Raw genomic sequence first — 23,197 nt, 5'->3', positions numbered from 1 at the left:
GAATCAAAAATAGTTAATTTTACAGTAAATAATCAGAAGCATGTTTAAAAAAAAAAAAAGAAGATTTCAATATTAACTTTTAAGCTACACTTCAAAATGGAGTAAATTCACTGACATTTACTGCATGCGAAAAGTGTATCAGGTTACTCATTTGCATAAATGATTGCCAAAAGAAAAAAAAAATGTGGTGGTAAACACCGCATAAAAAGCTCTCAAGTTCAATTCACAAATGGACCAGAGTATTAAAAAGCATGCGATAATTACCACCAGGCTGTTTTTTTGACAAAGCAGCAGGCCGGGAAGCCACCCCGCTGTGTCCAACCGACTCATTAGCTGTGAGCAGGCTTCCCCAGCTCACAGCCGATTGTAAAAAACTCGACCATTAACCACTTACCCACCAGGCGAATTCCAGCACTCCTACATGTAAAAATCATAATTTTTTGATAGGAAATTACTCAGAACCCCCAAACATTATTAAACACTTTAATGAATAAAAAAGAAAACAGTAAAGTTAGCCCAATGTTTTTGTATAATGTTAAAGATGTTACACAGAGTAGATACCTCACATGTCACGCTTTAAAATTGCGCACACTTGTGGTATGGCGCCAAACTTCAGTACTTAAAAATCTCCATAGGTGAAGTTATACATTTTTTTTTACAGGTTACATTTTTAGAGTTGCAGAGGAGGTCTAGTGCTAGAATTGTTGCTCTCACTCTATCATTTGCGGCAATACCTCACGTGTGGTTTGAACATTGTTTACATATGCGGGCGCAACCCACATATACGTTCGCTTCTGCGTGCGAGCTTGCAGGGAAGGGGGCACTTAATAATTTTTTTACACTTTGCCTTGTTTTTGATCACTTTTATTCCTACTTATTATTCCTTATTATTACAAGGAAGGTAAACATCCCTTGTAATATTTATGGTGCGTGATCGGTCCCCTTTCTGGAGAGATGTGGGGTCTATAAGACCCCACATCCCTCCTCCAGACTGGAATGCATCAGAGCAAAAAAAAAAAATGAACGATCTGATACTTTCCTGCCAGGTCCCCAGCATTGTTTACTTACGCAAGGCCCGGACGTGACGTCATTATGTCACGTTTCTGCCTCCGGAAGTCAGAGTCAGAAAACCCTATGTCTAACTTCCGCCGTCCGCGGATTCTTTCTTCGGGTCACCAATCCTACGCTACCTGCAAGAACGATCAAGTGGCTGTTCTTGCGGTGAAGGGAATCGCCGGCGGAAAAAACAATATCTCAATGATATCTGCAGGCATCGTTCAGATATCACCACTGAAAGACCAGGGGGAGTGGGTGCTTTGCAGCCTCATCCTCACAACCGGTGGTTGTGGTGGTCTGCGGGCAGGGGGCTAAAAGGAATCTGGTAGCCTCCTTTAAGGGGGTCCCTCAGATCCTGCCCCCCCTCATGTGAATGAGTTACAGGTACATCGTACCCCTACCCATTCACCAAAAAAGTGTCACAAGGTAATAAAAACACACAGCTTGCCAATTTTTATTAAAAAAGATAAATAAATAAAAAAAATAGTGTCCCTTAATGTAAATCAACTGTCAATCACGCCGCCCACCCCCTTGTGACATCACGGACTGGTGCATGCTGGGCCAGGGATGTAGCCAAGTGGCCTGCACCCTTAACTATATAGGAAATATCAGACGGCGGAGCCTGCAGTAGGCAGCCAGCCAGCCAGCCTCCACTGATGGCGGGAGCGTCTTTTTCCCCCGGGTCTGGCAGGCGGTGTAATTGACGGTGGGTTTTACACCCCATACACACTATTCGATTTTCTGCAGTGTGTATGGGCTCTCAGGCCCGTTTCACATGGACGGTTCGATCGGGTCCACTTGTGTTTCTAAGGCGGACCCAATTGGACCCTTCATTCACCTCTATTAGCTAGATTCACAAAGAGTTACGCCGGCGTATCAGTAGATACGCCGTCGTAACTCAGAATCTAACCCGTCTTATGTTTAAGTGTATTCTCAAACTGAGATACACTTAAACCTGCGCCGTCGTATCTTAGCTGTCTAGTTCCGCCGGCCGCTAGGGGCGTGAACGCCGATTTACGCCTAGAATGCATAAATCAGCGAGATACGCCGATTCACGAACGTACGCTTGCCCGTCGCAGTAAAGATACGCCGTTTACGTAAGGCGAATCCCGGCGTAATGTTAGTCAAACAAATAGCTGGCCTAGTCAATGTTAAGTATGTCCGCCGTTCCCGCGTCAAAATTTGAAAAATTTACGTCGTTTGCATAAGTCGTCCGTGAATGGGGCTGGGCGTAATTTACGTTCACGTCGAAACCAATACGTCCTTGCGGCGTACTTTGGAGCAATGCACACTGGGATATGTCCACGGACGGCGCATGCGCCGTTCGTAAAAAACGTCAATCATGTCATGAGTAATTTACATAAAACACACCCCCCTCATCCTCATTTGAATTAGGCGTGCTTACGCTGGCCCATTGACGCTACGCCGCCGTAACTTAGGAGGCAAGTGCTTTGTGAATACAGCACTTGCCTCTTGACTTACAGCGGCGTAGCGTATATGCGATACACTACGCCGCCTCAAAAGTAAGCCGCCCTACCTGAATCCAGCTATATAGGTCAGTTTACACCCGCCTATCTCCAATCTGATCTACTTAAAAAAACTGAAGTGATCCGTCCCCTTCTCTCTGGGTGGATTGGATCAGAGGGTCCATAGAGCAGACCGGGCTGTGTTTCCGTGTCTGCTCTGCATATTCTTGCTCCACTCATTGTGGCCTGCGACTGGTTACCAAGTTGCTAAAGTGGTCCTTGCTCCTCAAAACATTGGGCACCTCTGCCTTAGGCTGACCAAATGGATTAGTCACAATACATTTTTCCAGCCGATCTAACTTATTTACATGAAAACAAGATCAGCACAAATGCATCTGCAAAGGGGAGAGATAAAAAACATGCATAGTAATCTAATTGAGCCACCACTCTTCAAAAATAAAATGCGGAAACCAGAGTTTCTGCACAGTTTCCTATGGCCCTAGTTCGAGTGCCAGTTTTGTTGGAACTTTAGTCATTGCTTCAATGAAATAAGGATACATAGACTGAAGTTAAAAAATGCACAAATTGATACAAAAATTACCCAGTATACAGAAAATACAAATATACAAATCAAACACCACAATATTCCCATAAGAGGGATTTTAATCTTTAAGGCCTCATGCACATTGGGCATAGAAAATGCTGCTCATACAGGCCTTTGGCATTTTTTTCTTCAGCCGGTATAAGCAACTCTATGATAATGCCAAATTGGCATTAACAGGCATATTTGAAGTGGAGAGTTTGCATACTAAAAGAAAAAACCCCATCACAAGTGTGTTTTTGAGAGGAGCTTTCAGGTAGAAAAACGCTTTACACACATAAGTGCACATAGACGTGCCTAACTGCATAAATGTGGCATTTAGGAGCAGAGGGAAATGTTTTTGAAAAACGCTTATAAAAGCAAATGCCCCACACTCCTGTGAAATATGAGCCAGATATGGAGGGCTAGATTCGCATTGATTTACGTCGGCGTATCTATAGATACGCCGCGTAAATGCAAAGCTGCGCCGGCGTATCTTCTTTCTGTATTCAGAAAGCAAGATACGCCAAAATTAGCTTAAGATCCGACTGGCGTAAGTCTCTTACACCGTCGTATCTTAGGGTGCATATTTACGCTGTAAATACAATTATCTCTAAACGTGAACTGTAGTTCAAACAAAGATGAAAACAGCGCTAATGAGTAGATATGTCAACTCAGAAAAGGGCACTGGTAGACCCAGATGGCACAAGAGGTGATCAGAACCTGAGTATGTGCACCAAAAAACAGCTCAAGTAAAAATTGCCTCAAAAATGGCTAGTGTAACCCTCAAGGGGTGCAAACCTGCCACGGCAAAGAAAGGACTCTGCATATGCACCATCAGTTCCTCCAGATATTGTATGGGTGATAAACGTCTCAGCAAAATCACATGAAAGAGAAATCAACAAGCAGATAATAGTGCAGTGATGTCTTAATGTAATCAAATGAAAGCAGGTAAAATAAAAACCATTAGTGTATGCCCGTACAATATGTCACTGAAAATGAAGCAAAAGTAAACAGAAAGGGTTCACCGCTGTCACCGCTGATGTCAGACACCTCCTGGGGCCGCGCGCGCTCTGTGCAGTTGTTGCTGTATCTGGTGCTGGGCTGCGATAGGAGATCTGTGGAGCGCGGTGGAACGCAAGCTGCTTCCGTGTGTATCGTCGTTGTAGCCACGCCCTGACGCGTTTCGTCACTTCCGACTTCAACAGAGGGCGTGGCTACACAACGCAGTCACTCTCCCTTTGTACTCTGACAAGCAAAGGCTATTGGTCGGAACCACCCGCTCGTCAGTCGTGATTGGCGCTTCTCAGACCGGGTGGGCGGGGTGCCTTCAGCCTTGCTGTGTGGAGTTTAGCAAAGGGGAAAGATGAAACGGATCAGTAGAGGGCTACTGCTATTTAATATGGACAAAAGACAAAATGTAAAAAACAATATTTATTATTTATAAATTGTTTTTTACATTTTGTCTTTTGTCCATATTAAATAGCAGTAGCCCTCTACTGATCCATTTCATCTTTCCCCTTTGCTAAACTCCACACAGCAAGGCTGAAGGCACCCCGCCCACCCGGTCTGAGAAGCGCCAATCACGACTGACGAGCGGGTGGTTCCGACCAATAGCCTTTGCTTGTCAGAGTACAAAGGGAGAGTGACTGCGTTGTGTAGCCACGCCCTCTGTTGAAGTCGGAAGTGACGAAACGCGTCAGGCGTGACATATCTACTCATTAGCGCTGTTTTCATCTTTGTTTGAACTACAGTTCACGTTTAGAGATAATTGTATTTACACTTTAAAACGGCTCACCCCCGTTTTATTAAAATAGTTGCTTTACTATTCCAAACACCACTCTCACCCATTTTGGTGTTTTTTTCATTCTACAAGTGGTACATTTAGCTCCTATATCAAGTCACCTTCAATCACTTTGTGCATTCACTTAGCACCGGCAGTGCATCTTTAGGCCTTCACTTGCACTCTTCACTCGCATATTTACGCTGGCCGCTAGGTCGCGCTTCCGTCGTTTTCGGCGTAGAATATGCAAATGACCTAGATACGCCGATTCACAAACGTACGTGCGCCCGGCGGAATTTTTTTACTTAGTTTGCGTAAGGCTTTACCGGCGTAACGTTGCTCCTGCTTCTATGAGGCGTAACCAATGTTAAGTATGGACGTCGTTGAATTTTTTACGTTGTTTGCGTAAGTCGTTCGCGAATAGGGCTGGACGTAATTTACGTTCACGTCGAAACCAATACGTCCTTGCGGCGTACTTTGGAGCAATGCACACTGGGCTATGTACACGGACGGCGCATGCGCCGTTCGTAAAAAACGTCAATCACGTCGGGTCACCACCCATTTACATAAAGCACGCCCCCTCATACTCATTTGAATTAGGCGCACTTACCCTGGCCCCATTTACGCTACGCCGCCGTAACTTAGGAGGCAAGTGCTTTGTGAATACAGCACTTGCCTCTCTGATTTACGGTGGCGTAAGCGTAAATACAATACGCTACGCCGCCGTAACAATGCGCCCGGCTACCTGAATCTAGCCCGGAGTGTTTTTCTGCCGCTTTTTTCTGCCAGAGGTTCTGCAATTTTTTCAGCCTCCTAGTGTGCATGTGCATAGCACCTAAATATGAAAGCAAGGAAGACTGGATGTTATTTTTTTACCAACTCATTCTCTGGATTTTTGACACTGAGCAAACTAGATTTAAAGGTGATTAGGGGGGGGGGGGGATTATAAATTACAGTAAAGACCACAATGACTGTAGAATTAACCTAATGAGTCATTGCTCACCAAACATTGTAGTACTAAAATAATGTTAAGAAAATCCTTGTAAAGGAGTGGCATATCTTTTTTTTTTTTTTTTCCACCTCAGCTTTTACCAAATTCTAGAGACCAGCTCATGATTCGATGCTTCTTACGTCTCTTATTTGCGGTTTGCATCATGCGTGGTATTTTTATATAGCCAAAGTAGGGCAAAAGTAGCCGTAACTTCCAATAAGCTTCAAAAGAGATTTGATTCCCCCCCCCCCCTTGTACAATATTTTCACATACAATAAGTATGTGTCGGCATCCGGCAAGGGGCTAGGATCTTATCCATGCTCTTCTATTATTTTACATCCCCTCTAGGGTATCGACACTTCACTACCATATAAAGCAAAACCCCCCCCCCCTCCTCCCCCCCCCTCGTGGCGCCCAGGGATCTTATCTTTTTCCATCGCTAAAATGTCTATGAAATTTTACCAAAAAAAAAAAAAATGCGTATGATTTGAAAATAACAGTCACCACGATCGGGCTTTGTTTCGGGGCCCATTATACCCCATATTCTCAGAATCCAAAGAATTAGCGCACTCTTAAACTCTCTGCATAGCTCCCTGTTTTTTTGTACTCCTTCCATTTTTCCCATTTTTACTTAAAGTCGTTGTTTGTCTCTGATAGACTTTCCTTAAGCTCTTCTAGCCTATAAGTTTCCTCCACTGCATCTAGGAGTGGCATATCTCTACGAGCAAATAGCCTGAACGTAATTGTTTGCACTCAGCATTTGGCAATAAAACCACTAAAACTGGAAGGGTGGCTTTCAGAATAATTTTAACACCACAAAAAACGTAACTATAATTAGCCTGTAATGCCGCGTACAGACGAGCATACATGTACGATGAAACCGGTCCGCCGGACCGTTTTCACCGTACATGTATGCCCAGGGATTTCTGTATGGTGGCTGTACTCACCATCATACAGAAATCCGCGCGTAAATACGCGGGGCGTGTCCGCGCCGTCGCCGCGACGATGACACGGCGACGTAGGCGGCCCTGCCAGTTAAATGCTTCCACGCATGCGTCGAAGTCATTCGACGCATGCGAGGGATGGCGGGCGCTCGGACATGTACGGTAGGTCTGTACAGACGACCGAACATGTCCGAGGGGACAGGATTCCAGCGGGCTGTTTTAAAACAAGTCCGGAAATATTTGCCCGCTGGGAAAAGGCCAGGCGGGCAAATGTTTGCTGGAATCCTGCCCGCTCGGGCCTACACACGACCGAACATGTCTGCTGAAACTGGTCCGCGGACCAGTTTCAGCAGACATGTTCGGTCGTCTGTACGGGGCCTTAATGTTACACAAGTACATGTGTAAAAGGGCCTGTTCACACTAGTTTAGTTGCACGGATTAGGCTCAATGTCAAGGCACCAAGAAAAAAATAATAACAACATTTTTTTTTTTCTAAGAGCCCTTTCCAAACCAAATCATTGGCTCAAGGTGGCTTGTAAGGTGTTGGGGAAAAAAATGCTGATTTTGTTTTGTAATGCCGTGTACACACAACCGTTTTCCATGACGTGAAAAATGCATTTTTCTTAAAATGTCATTAAAAACGATCGTGTGTAGGCTCCAGAGCATTTTTCTCGACGTGAAAAATGGGCATTAAAAATTCAGAACATGCTCTAAATGCGTCGTTTTTCACGTCGTGAAAAATGTGCGTGTGTAGGCTTTGACGGGGAAAAACGCGCATGCTCAGAAGCAAGTTATGAGATGGTGCACTTGTTCTGGTAAAACTAGCATTTGTAATGGATATAGCACATTCGTCACGCTGTAACAGACTGAAAAGCACGAAGACTGAAAAGCGCAAATCGTCTCTCATGAAACTTTTACTAACACAAAATCAGCAAAAGCAGCCCAAAGGGTGGCGCCATCTGAATGGAACTTCCCCTTTATAGTGCCAGCATACGTGTTGTACGTCACCGCGCTTTGCTCCAGCATTTTTTTTTCACGGCAGGCTTGACAAGAATCACGTCGAGAAAAACGTTTTTTCAAGGACATTAAAAACGTTCGTGTGTACGCGGCATAAGTGCTGCAGTGGAAATCTCCTTGTTCCTGAACTCTCAGCACTGGAGAAACTGTGCAGTTTATCATGTATATGTGGTATACAGATCATTCAAAAATAGGGCCGTTTGAAAGAATTTGGGGGCCCCCAAGCAAAATGGACATGGAGGCCCCCCAACCCGCACGCACGCACTCATGCAAAGCCTACAAAAACAGAGAGAGGCCCATTTACGGGATGTTAACAACTTCACCGCAGTCTGGAGTGTCTGCAACTTTTCCAAAGGAAGGAAGACTCTTGCCTCCGAGGAGTCCAGAATTAACCCTAGGTACTCCAGACGCTGAGAAGAACACAGAGTTCTGAATGTTCAACACCCAACCAAATTCCCGGAGGGTCCGACTGGCTATAGACACGTCCTCCACTAATTCTGAGCCAGAAGTGGCTTTCAGAAGAAGATTGTCCAAGTATCCCACAATAGCAATGTCTCGCTGTTGCAGCAAAGCCAGAATCGGGGCGAGCACCTTGGTGAAAACTCTCGGTGCTGAAGCTAGGCCAAAGGGAAGAGCCACAAATTGATAGTGGTATTTGCCGATCGCAAATCGCAGAAATCTCTGGTGCAGATGGGGACATGCATGTATGCGTCCTTAATGTCCAAGGACGCCAGAAAATCCCCCGGATGGAGTGCAGTAACCACCGAACAAATTGATTCCATCTGGAACTTTCAAACTTTTACAAGGGTATTGAGGGCCTTGAGGTCCAAGATAGGACAGACTTCCCATTAATTTGGGTCTACTGGTTTCAATTTTTTTATCTTATCAATTATTGTTTAGATTTAGTTAATTATTAGCGCAACATCTTTTCCCTTTTCTCCATTTATACTGTGTATGTATGACACTGTGTTGTTGCAGCTCTGTTAGTAATTTTTGACTGTTTATTAGCGCGGTAACTTCCTTTTTATCTCCATAGGACAGACTTAGTCCTTCTTCGGGACCACAAACAGATTTGAGTAGAATCCCTGAAACCTTTCCTTTAGTGGCACAGGTAAAATTACCCCGCACCTCAGCAAATCTTGTACTGCCCCCATTATGGCAGACTGACGAGCCGGAAGGAGAGGAAGATTTGAGGGAAATAATCTGTTTGGTGGACAGGAAAGAAACCCCATCTTGTACCCCGAAGTGACCATCTCGCAGACCCACCAGTCGGAGAGCAGGGAGGTCCCTCGAGCTGCAAACCCGCGAAGCCGTCCCCCCACCCATGAGTCGGGCGGGGGCAAAACTTAATGCGGTAGCAGGCTTGTTTGGCTTGCGCACCCAAGGACGCTTCTGTTCCCTTGCTGGACCCTTGTCTGCTTGGGAGGACCTGCCAGCGGACCCTGACTGACGAAAATACTGCCTTTGCGCGGGAAAGGAGGGCCCCCGACTTACGCGTGGCTCCTTCCCCTTAGTGGACTGAGAGAGAAGTGTGCTCTTACCTCCAGTGACATCCTTAATAATGTCGTCCAGCGAAGTACCAAAAAGCCCCCCACACTTTTTAAACATAATGCATGTTATATATTATAATTATTGAATTACCAACCAGGCCAATTCTGATGCCGCGTACACACGATCGTTTTTCGGCTTGTAAAAAAGGGATTTTTAATACAGCTTACCTGTAAAATCCTTTTCTTGGAGTACATCACGGGACACAGAGCGGCATATTCATTACTATGTGGGTTATATGGAGTACCTTCAGGTGATGGACACTGGCAATCTCAAACAGGAAGTGCCCCTCCCTATATAACCCCCTCCCATAGGAGGAGTACCTCAGTTTTGTAGCAAGCAGTATGCCTCCCAAAATGGTCCCCATAAGAGGAGTGGGAGCTCTGTGCCCCGTGATGTACTCCAAGAAAAGGATTTTACAGGTAAGCTGTATTAAAAATCCCTTTTTCTTTCTCGTACATCACGGGACACAGAGCGGCATATTCATTACTATGTGGGATGTCCCAAAGCAATGCTTACAATGAGGGGAGGGAGAACATCTTCCCAAGACAAAAGGATTTAATTTAGAGATATACTTAAATCATAATAAATCCAACTTAGTTGAGAAAAAATAATTTTAAATTTTAAATTTAACTCAAAAGGGAGCCCCCGGAATCCGAGGGTCTCAAACTGCAGCCTGCAGCACTGCCTGCCCAAAGGCTGTATCAGTATTCCTTCTTATGTCCAACTGGTAGAATTTTGTAAACGTGTGGACAGAAGACCAGGTTGCCGCCTTGCAAACTTGAGCCATAGAGATCTGGTGGTGTGCTGCCCAGGAGGCGCCCATGGCCCTAGTAGAATGAGCCTTTAATGATAACGGAGGAGGCAACCCCTTCAAGCCGTAGGCCTGAGAGATTATCTGTTTAATCCATCTCGAGATGGTGGATTTTGCAGCTGCCTGCCCCTTCTTGGGCCCATCCGGTAAAATGAACAACACATCTGTTTTCCGGATCTTCTCTGTAGCTTTAAGATAGGCCTTCATGGCCCTGACAATATCCAAGGTATGCAGCAACCCTTCCTTTCTGGAAGTAGGTTTAGGGAAGAAGGATGGTAATACCCAATCCTGGTTTAGATGAAAACTGGATATAACCTTCGGTAGGAAGGAAGGATGAGGGCGGAGAACGACCTTGTCCTTATGTAAAATAAGATATGGTTCCTTACAGGATAAGGCTGCCAGTTCCGATACTCTTCTGGCGGAAACTATGGCGACCAAAAATACTAACTTCCTTGTTAGTAAAACCAAAGGAATTTCAGCCAACGGCTCAAAAGGTTGTTTCTGTAAACTTGACAGAACAAGATTTAAATCCCACGGACAAAGCGGGGATTTAACTGGAGGATTAATACGTAAGACCCCTTGAAGGAAGGTCTTAACTAGCGAGTGGGTGGCCAGCGGCCGCTGAAACCACACTGACAAAGCTGAAATCTGTCCTTTGATTGTGCTTAATGCCAGTCCTTTATCCACTCCTAGCTGGAGAAAACTTAATACTCTATCGATGGTAAATTTGCGAGAAAGCCATCGCTTGGACTCACACCAGCCTACATAGGCCTTCCAGACCCTGTAATAAATCACCCTAGAGACCGGTTTCCTGGCTCTGATTAGGGTAGAGATTACTTTCTGAGACAGACCTCTACCCCTGAGAATCAGGGATTCAGCTTCCAGGCCGTCAAATTTAGATGCCGTAATGCAGGGTGGAGGATCGGACCTTGCGATAGCAGGTCTGGCCGTAGAGGAAGAGTCCAAGGGTCTCCCACTACCATCTTCAGGATTAGTGAATACCATGCCCTTCTGGGCCATGCTGGAGCTACCAGGATGACTGGTATGTGCTCCACCCTGATCCTGCGCAGCAGGCGGGGTAGTAACTGGAGCGGGGGAAATGCATAAAGAAGTTTGAACTGATGCCAAGGGTTCCCCCTTGGTGATTTATGTATGCCACCGCCGTGGCATTGTCCGATTGTATTCTCACCGGGAACCCCTGCAGTTTGGACGTCCAAGCCCTGAGGGCTAGTCGGGCAGCTCTGAGCTCCAAGATATTGATGGGCAACTGCTTCTCTGCCGCTGCCCAAGTGCCCTGGCGAGTGCAACCATCCAAAATTGCTCCCCAGCCGATCAGGCTGGCGTCTGTGGTTACTATCTTCCAGGTCACAGGACTGAACGTCTTTCCCTTCAGGAGATTCTGAGGGTTTAACCACCAAGATAGACTTTGCCGGACTCTTGGTGAGAGTGGCAAAGGAATCTCCAAGGCCTGAGGCCTCTTGCTCCATGCTGACAGGATGGCTGCCTGCAGGATGCGAGTGTGGCTCTGAGCATACGGTACCGCCTCGAAGGTGGCCACCATCTTGCCTAGTAGCCGCATACATAGGCGAACAGTTGGCTTTCTCTTGCTCAGAACTATTTGTATTAGCTCTTTGATGGCCTTGACCTTTAATAGAGGTAGGAACACCTTCTGTTGTTCTGTATCCAATCTCATGCCGAGATATTCCAGCTGCCTTGTGGGCCGAAATGCTGATTTGTCTCGATTTAGGACCCAGCCGAACCTCTCGAGGTACTGAACCGTGAGGGCGACTGCTCGTTCCAGGCCAGGAAACGAGTGGTCTACGACCAAGAGGTCGTCCAGGTAAGCTAGGACCGTGACCCCTTGGGTCCTTAGATTGGCTAGGATTGGGGCTAGGACCTTCGTGAATACCCGGGGGGCCGTAGCCAACCCGAAGGGGAGCGCCACAAATTGGAAATGACGCTGAGCCACCGAGAAGCGTAGAAATACCTGATGTGGCTGAAAAATTGGCACATGAAGGTAAGCATCCTTTATGTCTATGGACGCCATGAAGTCGTCCTTCTGGAGCACGGCGACAGCTGACCGAATAGTTTCCATCCGGAATGAGCGGACCTTTAGGTACGCATTTACTCCCTTTAAGTCCAAAATTGGCCTGACATCGCCGTTGGGCTTTGGGATGATAAACAGGTTGGAGTAGAACCCCAAGCCCTGTTCCTGGACTGGTACTTCTACTATCACCTTCTGGCACAGCAGATGATTCAAGGCCGCCATCAACGCGGCTCCCTTCACCGGGTCGCCTGGTACTCGACTCCTGGTAATGAGGAGGAGGGAATTCTGAAAATTCTAGTTTGTAGCCCGTGGCCACGGAAGACCGTACCCAGCAGTCGGGAATGCTGGCCTCCCAAACTTCTGCAAAGAGACGTAGCCTTCCCCCCACCCTCGTGGGTGGGGGCGCCCCTTCATAAGGCCGACTTGGGGGCTGGCTTCGCAGGCTTGCGGTACCACTGCTTCTTGCCCCCAGTGGCTTGGCCTTGTGGCTTATTGTTAAAGCCTGATCTTGCAGGAGGCCGTCGATACTGTCTGGTATTAGAGGGCCCCTGTCCCGGGGAGGGCTGGCGCTTAAACGCGGGCCCTCGGGCTTTCTTCTTGACTGGCAAGAGAGTGCTTTTGCCGCTTGATATAGTCTGAATATATCTATCCAGATCTTCTCCGAAGAGTCGTCCTCCATGGAAGGGAAACCCTACCAGGAGCTTTTTGCATGGGGGCTCAGCCTCCCAACTCTTCAACCATAAGAGCCTTCTCATATGGATTAGAAATAAGGATAAACGTGATGCCTGTTGGATGGAGTCTTTGATAGCATCCACCGTAAAGCGTATAGCCCTCGGTATATCCGAAAATTCCTCTGCCTGCTGGGCAGGGATAAGTTTAAGCATTTGCTTAGTCTTATCTGATAATGCTTGGGTAATTCCAATAGCAGCCACAGCGGGCTGAACTATCGCCCCTGCTGAAGTAAAGGAGGCTTTCAGTAATGTTTCCAAGCGTTTATCAACCGGATCCTTAAACACCTGTACGTTTTCCACCGGACAAGTTAAAGATTTGTTCACATAGGAGATGGCTGCGTCCACCGCCGGGGGCGCCCATCTTTTGGAGAATTTCTCCTCCATAGGATATAAAACAGAGAATTTTTTAGGTGGTAAAAAGACTATCTGGCTTAATCCAATCCTGAAACATGACCTCCTCGAGTAGAGGATGGATCGGGAAAACTGCGTTGCTTTGAGGCGTTCTTAAAGAGCCTAAAGCTGAAATCGCCGATACTTGAGGTTCTGGTATGGGTAACTTAAATGCCTCATGGACCATGTCCGTTAAGGCCTGAACCCACAAACTTTCCCCTTGGGAGGCTGAACCAGACCCCTCAGTATCCAGATCCTCGATCTCTGAACCACCCTGGTCCAAAGCGTCAAGTCTATCCAATTCCCCTAGGGAAAGGATTTCTGTGTCTGAGGGTTCTTGCTCGGGTGACGGAGACCTAGTCCGCTTTCTACCCGATATAGCTTTAGCTATCCTTTTTGCCATTCTTTTCTCTAGTTCACCTAAAGAAACAGCAAGAACTCTCTCAGTGACAAAGCCGGGGTTGGACTGACCTGGATCAGCCCCAGCACCAGATCCCCCAGGTCCCATCAAGGCGTGCCCTGATATGTCCTGTGGGGAGAGCAGCGGCATAGCCGTGTCTGAGCCCTCGGATTTTGCGGGGGAATCCCCACCCCTTGTACCCTCTGACCCAGAAGGCATGGTACAATACCGAGGTACACCTGCTATCACCCAGCCACAGACGTAGCTAAGGGGATCTGTCGGTTTGGGAGCGATAGAGACTAACGCCCAAACTGAGAAGGGAGATCAGCAGTTCTTTCCCTTCTTTTTCTTCTTTTTTTTTTTTTTTTGAAGAGGAAAAGAAACCACTCTGTCTCCCACTAAGTATTGCCAATAGCCATCTGCTGAAAAAAGGAAAAGAAAACCTATCTGTAGGTTTGACAGTCTTTAGAAAAAAATGCAATTCTTCCTTTCGCCACCGGGTGTCCTCGGCGTGCTCCGCTCTGTGTCCTCCTCTCCTCTAGCTCAGGATGACACTGAGCTCTTGGCAGCTAATGGAAGGACCTCCACTTCCTTTATTTGTGATTCGCCGCCCACCGGGACGCGCCCCCACCACGGAAACGGCGCGAAAATCGTTTATATCTCGGGCACGCGCGCGCACATGGAGGAGGACGGAGCAGCGCAGGCACCAAGGCAGGTAAGCCCTTTAGGTAGGTCACAGACCTCCTTTTAGCATGGGAAAAAGACTCCCCTCTTACAGAGATCCCACACCTAGCGCCAGCAGCTAAACAACACTTACCAGGGAGGTCACATATTACTGGGGAAAAAAGATTGAATCATCCTGTCTCTATCATAGACATAGTGATTCCTTGCCAATGCAGAGCATACCCAGGCCTGTCCCCCTGTGCACCCCCTGTAGGGAACCTGCTAAGAACCAAGTTCCGCAAGCTCCCCCAATACTTACCTGCTCCATGCCGCAGGACTTTTGCACAGCAAGAGGTCCAATCTTCCCCCATCTCCGTGGGTGGCGTCTAGACCTTCAGGCCCTGGGTTCCTATGAAGGAGCCACTGTCCTGGGCCCATATAGCACCCTGGCAACAGAAACATTAGGCCCCCAAAGGTTTCCAAGTTCTGGGCCCAGGGTCCAGCTCTCTGAACAGAAAGCATTATGGGCTACACCCCAATGGTTTGGGGTCCGGTTGCTGACCACTTTAGCACTGAGGCCTTTGGACAGAACCGGTTAGCCCACCTTAATCCCAAGGATGTGGAGGTAAGCTAAACCATGACCAACACCTAAGACACTGGCGAAAAAACTGAGGTACTCCTCCTATGGGAGGGGGTTATATAGGGAGGGGCACTTCCTGTTTGAGATTGCCAGTGTCCATCACCTGAAGGTACTCCATATAACCCACATAGTAATGAATATGCCGCTCTGTGTCCCGTGATGTACGAGAAAGAAAAACGTTTTTAAAAAATGTCATTTAAAACGATCGTGTGTGGGCTTCACATCATTTTTTGGGTTCTAAAAAACGACCAAAAAAAAATTCCAACATGCTCCATTTTTTAACAACGTTTTAAACCATGGAACTTCCCCTTTATAGTGCCGTCGTACATGTTGTACGTCACCGCGCTTTGCTAGAGCATCGCGTGTGGGCAACGTCGTTTTAATTATGAAGTTGGAAAAAACGTAGTGTGTACGCGGCATTACATTTCTCTCCTACATGTTAAAATCATCATTGTTTTGCTACCAAATTACATACAACCCCCAAACTTTCTATATGTTTTTTTTTAGCAGAGACCCTAGAGAATACAATGTCGGCCATTACAACTTTTATCTCGCACGGTATTTGCACAGCAATTTTTCAAACACTTTTTTGGGGGGTTTAATGCTTTAAAAAAAATAAAACAGTAAACTTAGCCCAATTTTTTTGCATAATGTGAAAGATGAAGTTGCACAGAGTAAATAGATGCCCAACATGTCACGCTTCAAAATTGCACATGCTCGTGGAATGGCGCCAAACTTCAGTACTTCAAAATCCCTATAGGCGATGATTAATTTTTTTTTACTGGTTGTATGTTTTGAGTTACAGGAGGTCTAGGGCTAAAATTCTTGCTCTCGCTCTAACGTTCGCAGTGACATCTCACATGTGTGGTTTCAACAGTGTTTCCCTATGTGGGCAAGACTTACGTATGCGTTTGCTTTTTTTTGTTGTTAATTTTACGTTTAAAAAAATGTATTTGACATTTAAAAAAAAAATATATATGTTTTTGATCACTTTTATTCCTATTACAAGGAATGAAAACATCCCTTGTAATAGGAATATGGCATGACAGGACCCCTTTACAGTGATATATGGGGTCAAGAACCCATATCTCACCTCTAGGCTGGGAAGCCTAAAATAAAAAAAATCACGGGCTTCCCAGCCAAGGTGGCGCCGTTTCTTTTTTAATGCAGAGGCTGGGCGTAGCAATCATATAGACTCCGGCGACCATCTGGTCTGAGGCCGGCGGATCCCTTCTCCCACTCACCAATCGCATCGGTGAGTTGGTAGAAGCACCGGAGGGTGGCGGGAGGGGGGGGGGGACGTCCCCTCTCGCCACTCGTAAGAATGATCAAGCGGCTGATCGGCCGCTATTATCATTCTTATGGTGTAGGAAATCGCCGGCTGAAAATGGCAATATCTGAATGATGCCTGTAGCTGCAGGCATCATTCAGATATACCACCCCAAATCCCAGGATGTCTTTAGATGTCCAGCTGTCAGCAAGTGGTTAAGGTATTTCGATTAAAAAAAAAATCAAACTAACCCAGTAAGTAGTTCGGGGGTGGGGAAGGCTATGCCTGCAGTGCAGATTTAGTGTTGCTAATGCCACCTGCAGAATACAAAAATGGTTTGGGAAAAGTACAGATTTTACTGTAGTCACAGGAAGGCATGGACAGGAATATAATCCTTGTCAGAGGTTCTAACGCTTCTTCATTGTTTTGGGGTCCATTTAAAACAGAGTGGATGTCAGTATAAATCTGCATTGCAAAGTTGCGCCACACAGTGGCCTGCATTTTATGGTCCTTTATGTAGGCCAAGGCATGAAGCCTGTGTCAGAGTTCTCTCAGCTTACTGAATTTTGCAATTGGAGGAAAGGCCAGTCACATGATTGCTGTCCTTTATAAACGGACAATTAAATGACAAATTCCCCAGTATGCCCATAAATCACATTTTTAAATCCTGACAGATATTTTAACCTTTCCCTGCTCTATCAATTCAAACCACCCAAAGCATTTTTGCAATTGATCAGAAGTGATTTATTATTTTGTTTTAGATGATTTAAAATATTTGGTATTAGGATAGCAGCTGCTCACAAATTTTATAATTACTGAGCAAGAGACACAGATGTGCCGTTTTACTCCTATCAAAAAAATAAAAAAAATAAAAAGTCACAGAAGACAGTTGCTGTTCCTTTCATTAAATTTTTTTTTAATAATCGTCATATTGACTTACTGTATGTTTAGCTAGCGAGCCTTAGTTTAGGTTGATGTTACTAATGGTTCCAAAATATTACCTTATAGGATCTATCCTAGATTTCCTTCTCTGGCGCTCCTGCTCTGGCACAGCATGCCACTGAAAAGTAAGCCGCCAGTCAAATCCTCCAATCATTGGTTCCCCTGTCTGCATGTAAAACTCAAAGGTATTCCAGTCAATGGTATCAATCACAGGACAGACAACTGCGGTTTCATTCTCCCCAATTCTAAAAGACAGAAATTAAGAAATTATTCAGTGAGATTGATCATCACATTCTTCATTTGAGACAAGACAGGATAAAGTTACCATTCTAATTGTGAACTTTTTCAATTTGTCATTTGAGCACAATAAAGGTTTGCTCAAGGAAAAAGCAGCAGCGCATAATATATATGCTGATAATAGTCATAATTTTTTTACCAGAAAATCCAAGTTTATTGAGATGTCAATAAGGTACACGCATATACATTTCAATGGACCAACAGCGTCCATCTAGTCAAAAGATACTTGTTACATTCTTACAACATAAACCAGTCCAGAACTTCGACTTGTACACTCTCAAGTATGTATGGGTATACCATAACCTTCATTGATGTCTTTTACGGGAGGAAAACAAAAAATATAGGATAAGAAAAGTACATCAAGGATACATCAACACAGCCCAACATTGCACAGAAAGCAAGCGTTAACCTGTTTACTCATACCATCTTAATAGAACTCCTGCCCTCCACCCCACCTGCAGCCGCAGGCCACCGTCCACTTGACTCATACTGTGCAGGTTTCATTGTCCTCCAACCACCTGTCCCATACACTGGAGAATTTCTGTGGTCGTCCCCTATGGAGATAAATCAGCTTTCTATACGGCAGGGTGGCATTTATCTCCCTTTTCCAATCCCTCAGTGATGGGGCTCTCGCCTGCATCCAGGCCTTAGCCACTACTTTCCTAGCCAAGAATAATGTCTCATAGATGAAAATAGCCTGACATTTATCCACTTCTATATCAGGTATTGGACCCAAAAGACACAGTTTTGGGTCCATACCAACCGGGTATCCCATGTTGTCATTCATGAATTGTGTCACTTGAAGCCAGAATGCCTGAATGTCCGGACAGTGCCACAACAGATGATAAAATGAGCCTGTATTTAATTTGCACATGGGGCTTCTCGTAGGTTGAAACTTTGCCAACCTCGCGGGTGTAAGATATGCTCGGTGAATGATATCCCATGAACAAGTCCCTATCGAGACGAAACGTCGGGAGGAGACGCCCTGACGTCACCGCGTTTGCACGTGTGAGGACTCGGATACTCCGGGCGCACGCCTATACACAGGCCGGCCGGCTGTGTCGTTTTTGATTGTCTTTATGCCCGCTATATGCTCGTTTTTTAAGAAGTGATGTAAGTACGCATTTTACTGCCTTTTTGTGGAATAAAATGTATGCAGTATTACGCTATGTACTCTCCCTGGCTTTCCTTATATGTTCTGGTGCTGTGTGACGGCCGATTCTGAATGAGAAGTTCCACCATTGAAACATCAGTATTAGATGATAGACCGTTTCTGGCCCTTGATGTGGATGTGATTCATGCTGTTATTTTTCTGAACTGTGGTAAGAGTCAGTATTACCCGTTGGTGGAGGTCTCCTGCTTGCACTGATCACTGTGTTAAGGATACAACTGGCACCTGAGATTGTCATCGCCACACTTTGGGACTTTGTTCTTAATCCTTTGGCTCTGTTTTTCCACTGTATTTCACTATGGTTAAATCATGATGTATCATTATTATTATTTTCTCTGATAGTATAGTAATTTTAACCATTAATTTATTGTTCAACTGACACTCACCGGTGTTTGTTTATATCACAATATTTGTAGCGCGACTCCTTTTTCTTCTATATATGCTTGATGTTGTATGACATCCTTGAGACACAGCTGATGTATGCACTTTAGTTCTTTTTGGGTATGCGCAATAATCTTTTTCTTTGTTACTAATGATATACAGTTGCGTCAGTCTGTCCGAGAGTTTGGGGGAGGCTGTCTTGACCCCCTCAAGAATTTCGCTCCACTCTGCGTCTTCGATAGGCCCCACGTCCTGTTCCCACTTTATCTTAGCTATCTGACACCCTTAGCTAGATTCAGAAAGACTTACACCGGCGTATCTACAGATGCGCGGCCTAAGTGTAAATATGCGCTGCCTAAGTGTAAATATGCGCCGGCGCATTTATGTTCAGTACCCAGAGAACAAGATACGCCTGGAAATAGGCTTCCTCCGACCGACGTAACTTTCCTACGCCGGCGTATCGCGGGCGCATATTTACGCTCAACGCATCTTGCGCTCACATTGATTTCCTATTAAAATATGCAAATGAGGGAGATACGCCGATTCACGCATTCAAGTGCGCCCGACGCAGGCTACGCCCGGTGCGCGCAAGTCGTACGTCAGGCCTAAAGTTATTCCATCAAAAAGCTGGAATATCTTTGCACCAGGCGTGCACAGGTCAGCTGGAGAGCAGCTACAGCAGCAGCGTTACGGACGAGCTGAGCACCCACACTTGCAGGACAACACATCTGTGTGCCAACATGCCAGGGGCAGGCGTGCTCCTAGCACTACCAATGGGTCCACCGACTCGTAGGAGGGAGCGGATATACCGCACGCGCATGGACGTCTTTGGCATGGGTGATTCTGAGGTGTATCGCATCTTCAGATTCAGCCCTGATGCCATCCTAGAATTAGCCAGAACCCTGCATGATGACATCACCAGCAAGACACACCGCGCACATGCAGTGCAGCCACTGGTCCTGGCAACACTGCATTTTCTTGCAAGTGGATCTTTTCAGCGTATAAGTGGAGTAGTGGCTGGGATGTCACAATCCACCATGAGCAGATGTGTGCACCAGGTTGTCCCCGCAATCCTCAAAAGCATGTCCCACCACTTCATCAGACCCACCCAGGAGCATCTGCAGCAGAAGGCAATGGCGGATTTCTACAGAATTGCCAGATTTCCACGCACCGTGGGGGCCATTGATTGCACACATGTGGCACTATGGCCCCCCCGTGACACAGAGCACATATACCGCAATCGTAAGCACTGGCATTCCATCAACGTACAGGTGATAGCCAATGCCCAATGCCTCATATGGCACGTCCGTGCCAAACACCAAGGGTCCAGCCACGACAGCTACATATACCGTCAAAGCAACATCCCAACGGATTTTGAACAGAACGTGTATGGGGACAGCTGGCTGGTTGGTGAGTGACATGGGTGTCAGGCATGACTGTCCGCCCCCATGATGCAGACATCACGAGGGGCACATGTACGACTAACATCCTCCTGTCTTTTCCCTTCCAGGTGACTCTGCATATGCACTTGGACCCCATCTCATGACTCCATTCCGGAATCCCCAAACCACAGGAGAGCAAAACTACAATGCTGCACAGATACGTACCCGTGCAGTGGTGGAACGCACCTTTGGCCTCCTGAAGTCCCGTTTCCGATGCCTGGATAAGTCCGGGGGGACCCTGTTGTATTCCCCAAACTTTGTGTGCCAGATCATCGGTGCATGTTGCATTCTACACAACTACGCCATGAGAAAGGGCCTGGAGATTGACATACATGATGACCTGACCCCCGAACCACACAGTCACCCCCTAACCGAGGGTAGCCGGTCTGCTGAGGGAGCAGCAGTCAGGAGACGCCTCACAGAAGACATGTTTGCACGTTAAACACACACATTCATCATGGCACAAGGAGAATGTACGCATGCACACCACTGTGGTTCCTAGCACACACACATCACAACCACATCATATTGGATTAGCCCAAGTCCACCATGCAGGACTTGGGAGCAGCAACGCCACGGCAAGGCTCTAATTATGTTGCTGTACATTCATACCACATTCACATGGGTCGTGGGGATAACTTCTCCCCAACGACCGAGGGTGACACCCCTTACTGGCAGGAGTGTCACCCCCCACATTCACACACCAGTCACACTGTAGCCAGCACTCATCACTGTGTGCTTTAAAAAAAAAAAACTCATGACCTGAGCAGATAAATAATATGAAAAAAAAAAAAAGGCACTTATTTTGCTTGACGGGGGCTGTGCCTGGTGGCAGCTTTCTGGCTCCTCAGCTGCCTGGGGTGGGGGGGGTGGGACATCTGGAGGTGGCTCATCCCCAGGTGGGCCACTCCTGGCAGGTGATGGCTGTCTGCCCTCCAAGGCCACGGCAATCCGGCTCAGGAAATGGTTCGTCTGGGCCTGCATCCTGAGCTGGCGGGTCACGTTATGCCGCTGATTGCGCTGCCTCTGTCTCCCCTCCTCCTGGATGGCAGCCGTGTTGGCGTTGACGGCCTCTGTAAGGCTATCAACCTTGGCCACCAGGTCCACCATACAGGTGGCCACTGCAGAACTGTTGCAACTGCCATCCAGCACTGCGTCATATATTTGGCCAGTCTTATGTGCCATCTGCTGCAGGTGCCCGGCTATATCCCCCATATGCAGGGTCTGCTGGCTCTGGTTCAGGGCTATTTGGTCCTGGACATTGACAGCTACACCCCTGGTCTTCCGTGTTGCCTTTCTTGGGGCAGAAGACACCTGCGATCGGGTGTAGGGTGAGCCCCTTGAGGTGGATCCCCTGCTGGTGGGAAACGCAGAGGGGCTTCCCCTCATGGGGGTGGAGGTGTGAGAGGGCCCAGCCATAAAACTGGACTCCTCTATAATGAGGCCGATCTGGCCAAGGTCCACTGACTCCTCCACCACCTACTCGAGAGGAGAGGTGTGGACACTCCCCTCCACAGTAGGATCTTGGGGGTCTTGCTGAGGCTGCTCCTGGGACGATGTGGTGGGACGGCCACCGGCAACAGATGGGCCCGCTCCCTCCTGCACATCTGTGGATGACATAAAGCAGTCACATGTTGGGGGACCCACACACTTGTCACATGTTCCCTTCCACCCCCTCACATGCTACACACCAGATAGGGGATATAAAACACTTACCTGTCCTTGAGGTATCGTCACGGGAATCGAAGCCCTCAACTCACTCCAAATACTCCCTCTGCATACACTGGGCGACCTTCTCCTCATCCGGGGTCAATACAATGTTGCAGGGTGGTCCACCCCCCGTGCCACTCTGGTGCTTACGAATGGGGTAAGCTTCTCCCGCACACGGAGCCTCAGGTCGTTGATTTTTTTGTTTATGTCCTTGGCGCTGCGGGTGGCATTGCCAAGGGCACTAACCTGAGTGGCAATTGTGTCCAGGATTTCTTGCTTCCTGGTGCGGGTGGTATCACGACTCTCCGCACCATGGAGGAAACGATCATATTGCTCCATAGCAGCAATCACAATTGCCCTCTCCTGGGGAGAAAAATTCTTCTTCCTCTTGCTGACTGGAGCAGCTTATACACTGACTGCTGACTGGTACAGCAAAAGAGGCAAGAACTAACGACCAGCAAAATTACCTTGCTCAGGGGGGGAAAAAGCAGGATGTAATTTTGCGTCGGACGGGCGCAAGTCTGGGCGTATTTATGCGTTCGGCGTAAGCCGGTAGGCCGGCGTATACCAGGAAGTTAGGCCGGCGCAGTTGTGAGCATGCGCACAAGGAAGCGCTCATACTTCGACATCACTGCGCATGCTCCGTTGAAGATACGCCGGGCATAATCCACTGCTCCACGCTCAGGTCATCATTTGCATAAGTTCACATCCACTTACTCTTACACCGGCTTACGCCTTCAAATTTAGGTTACGCCGGCGCAAATTGGAGAGCAAGTGCTTTGTGAATCATGTATTTTGCTCTCTGACTTATGCCGGCGTAGCGCATATACGCTGCGTTACACCGGCACAAAGATGCGCCCATCTACCTGAATCTAGCTACCTGCCTATCTTTCTGTGACGGATTGCGTAGTATA

General features: G+C 47.0%; 1 protein-coding gene across 2 annotated transcripts in view; it reads right to left on the bottom strand.

Annotated features, from left to right (window-relative positions):
• The window catches only part of LOC120940524 (polypeptide N-acetylgalactosaminyltransferase 4-like), a 401,853-nt gene that overhangs the window by 234,974 nt on the left and 143,682 nt on the right, over positions 1–23,197 (bottom strand). For both annotated transcript variants that reach the window (XM_040353444.1, XM_040353443.1), the window contains exon 5: positions 17,342–17,527. In XM_040353444.1, the coding sequence (XP_040209378.1) occupies positions 17,342–17,527 (186 nt within the window). The remainder of the gene's footprint in view (positions 1–17,341; positions 17,528–23,197) is intronic.

This window comes from Rana temporaria, chromosome 5, assembly GCF_905171775.1.
Source record: "Rana temporaria chromosome 5, aRanTem1.1, whole genome shotgun sequence".
Lineage (NCBI taxonomy): Eukaryota > Metazoa > Chordata > Amphibia > Anura > Ranidae > Rana > Rana temporaria.
This window is presented reverse-complemented; position numbering and strand designations above follow the sequence as displayed.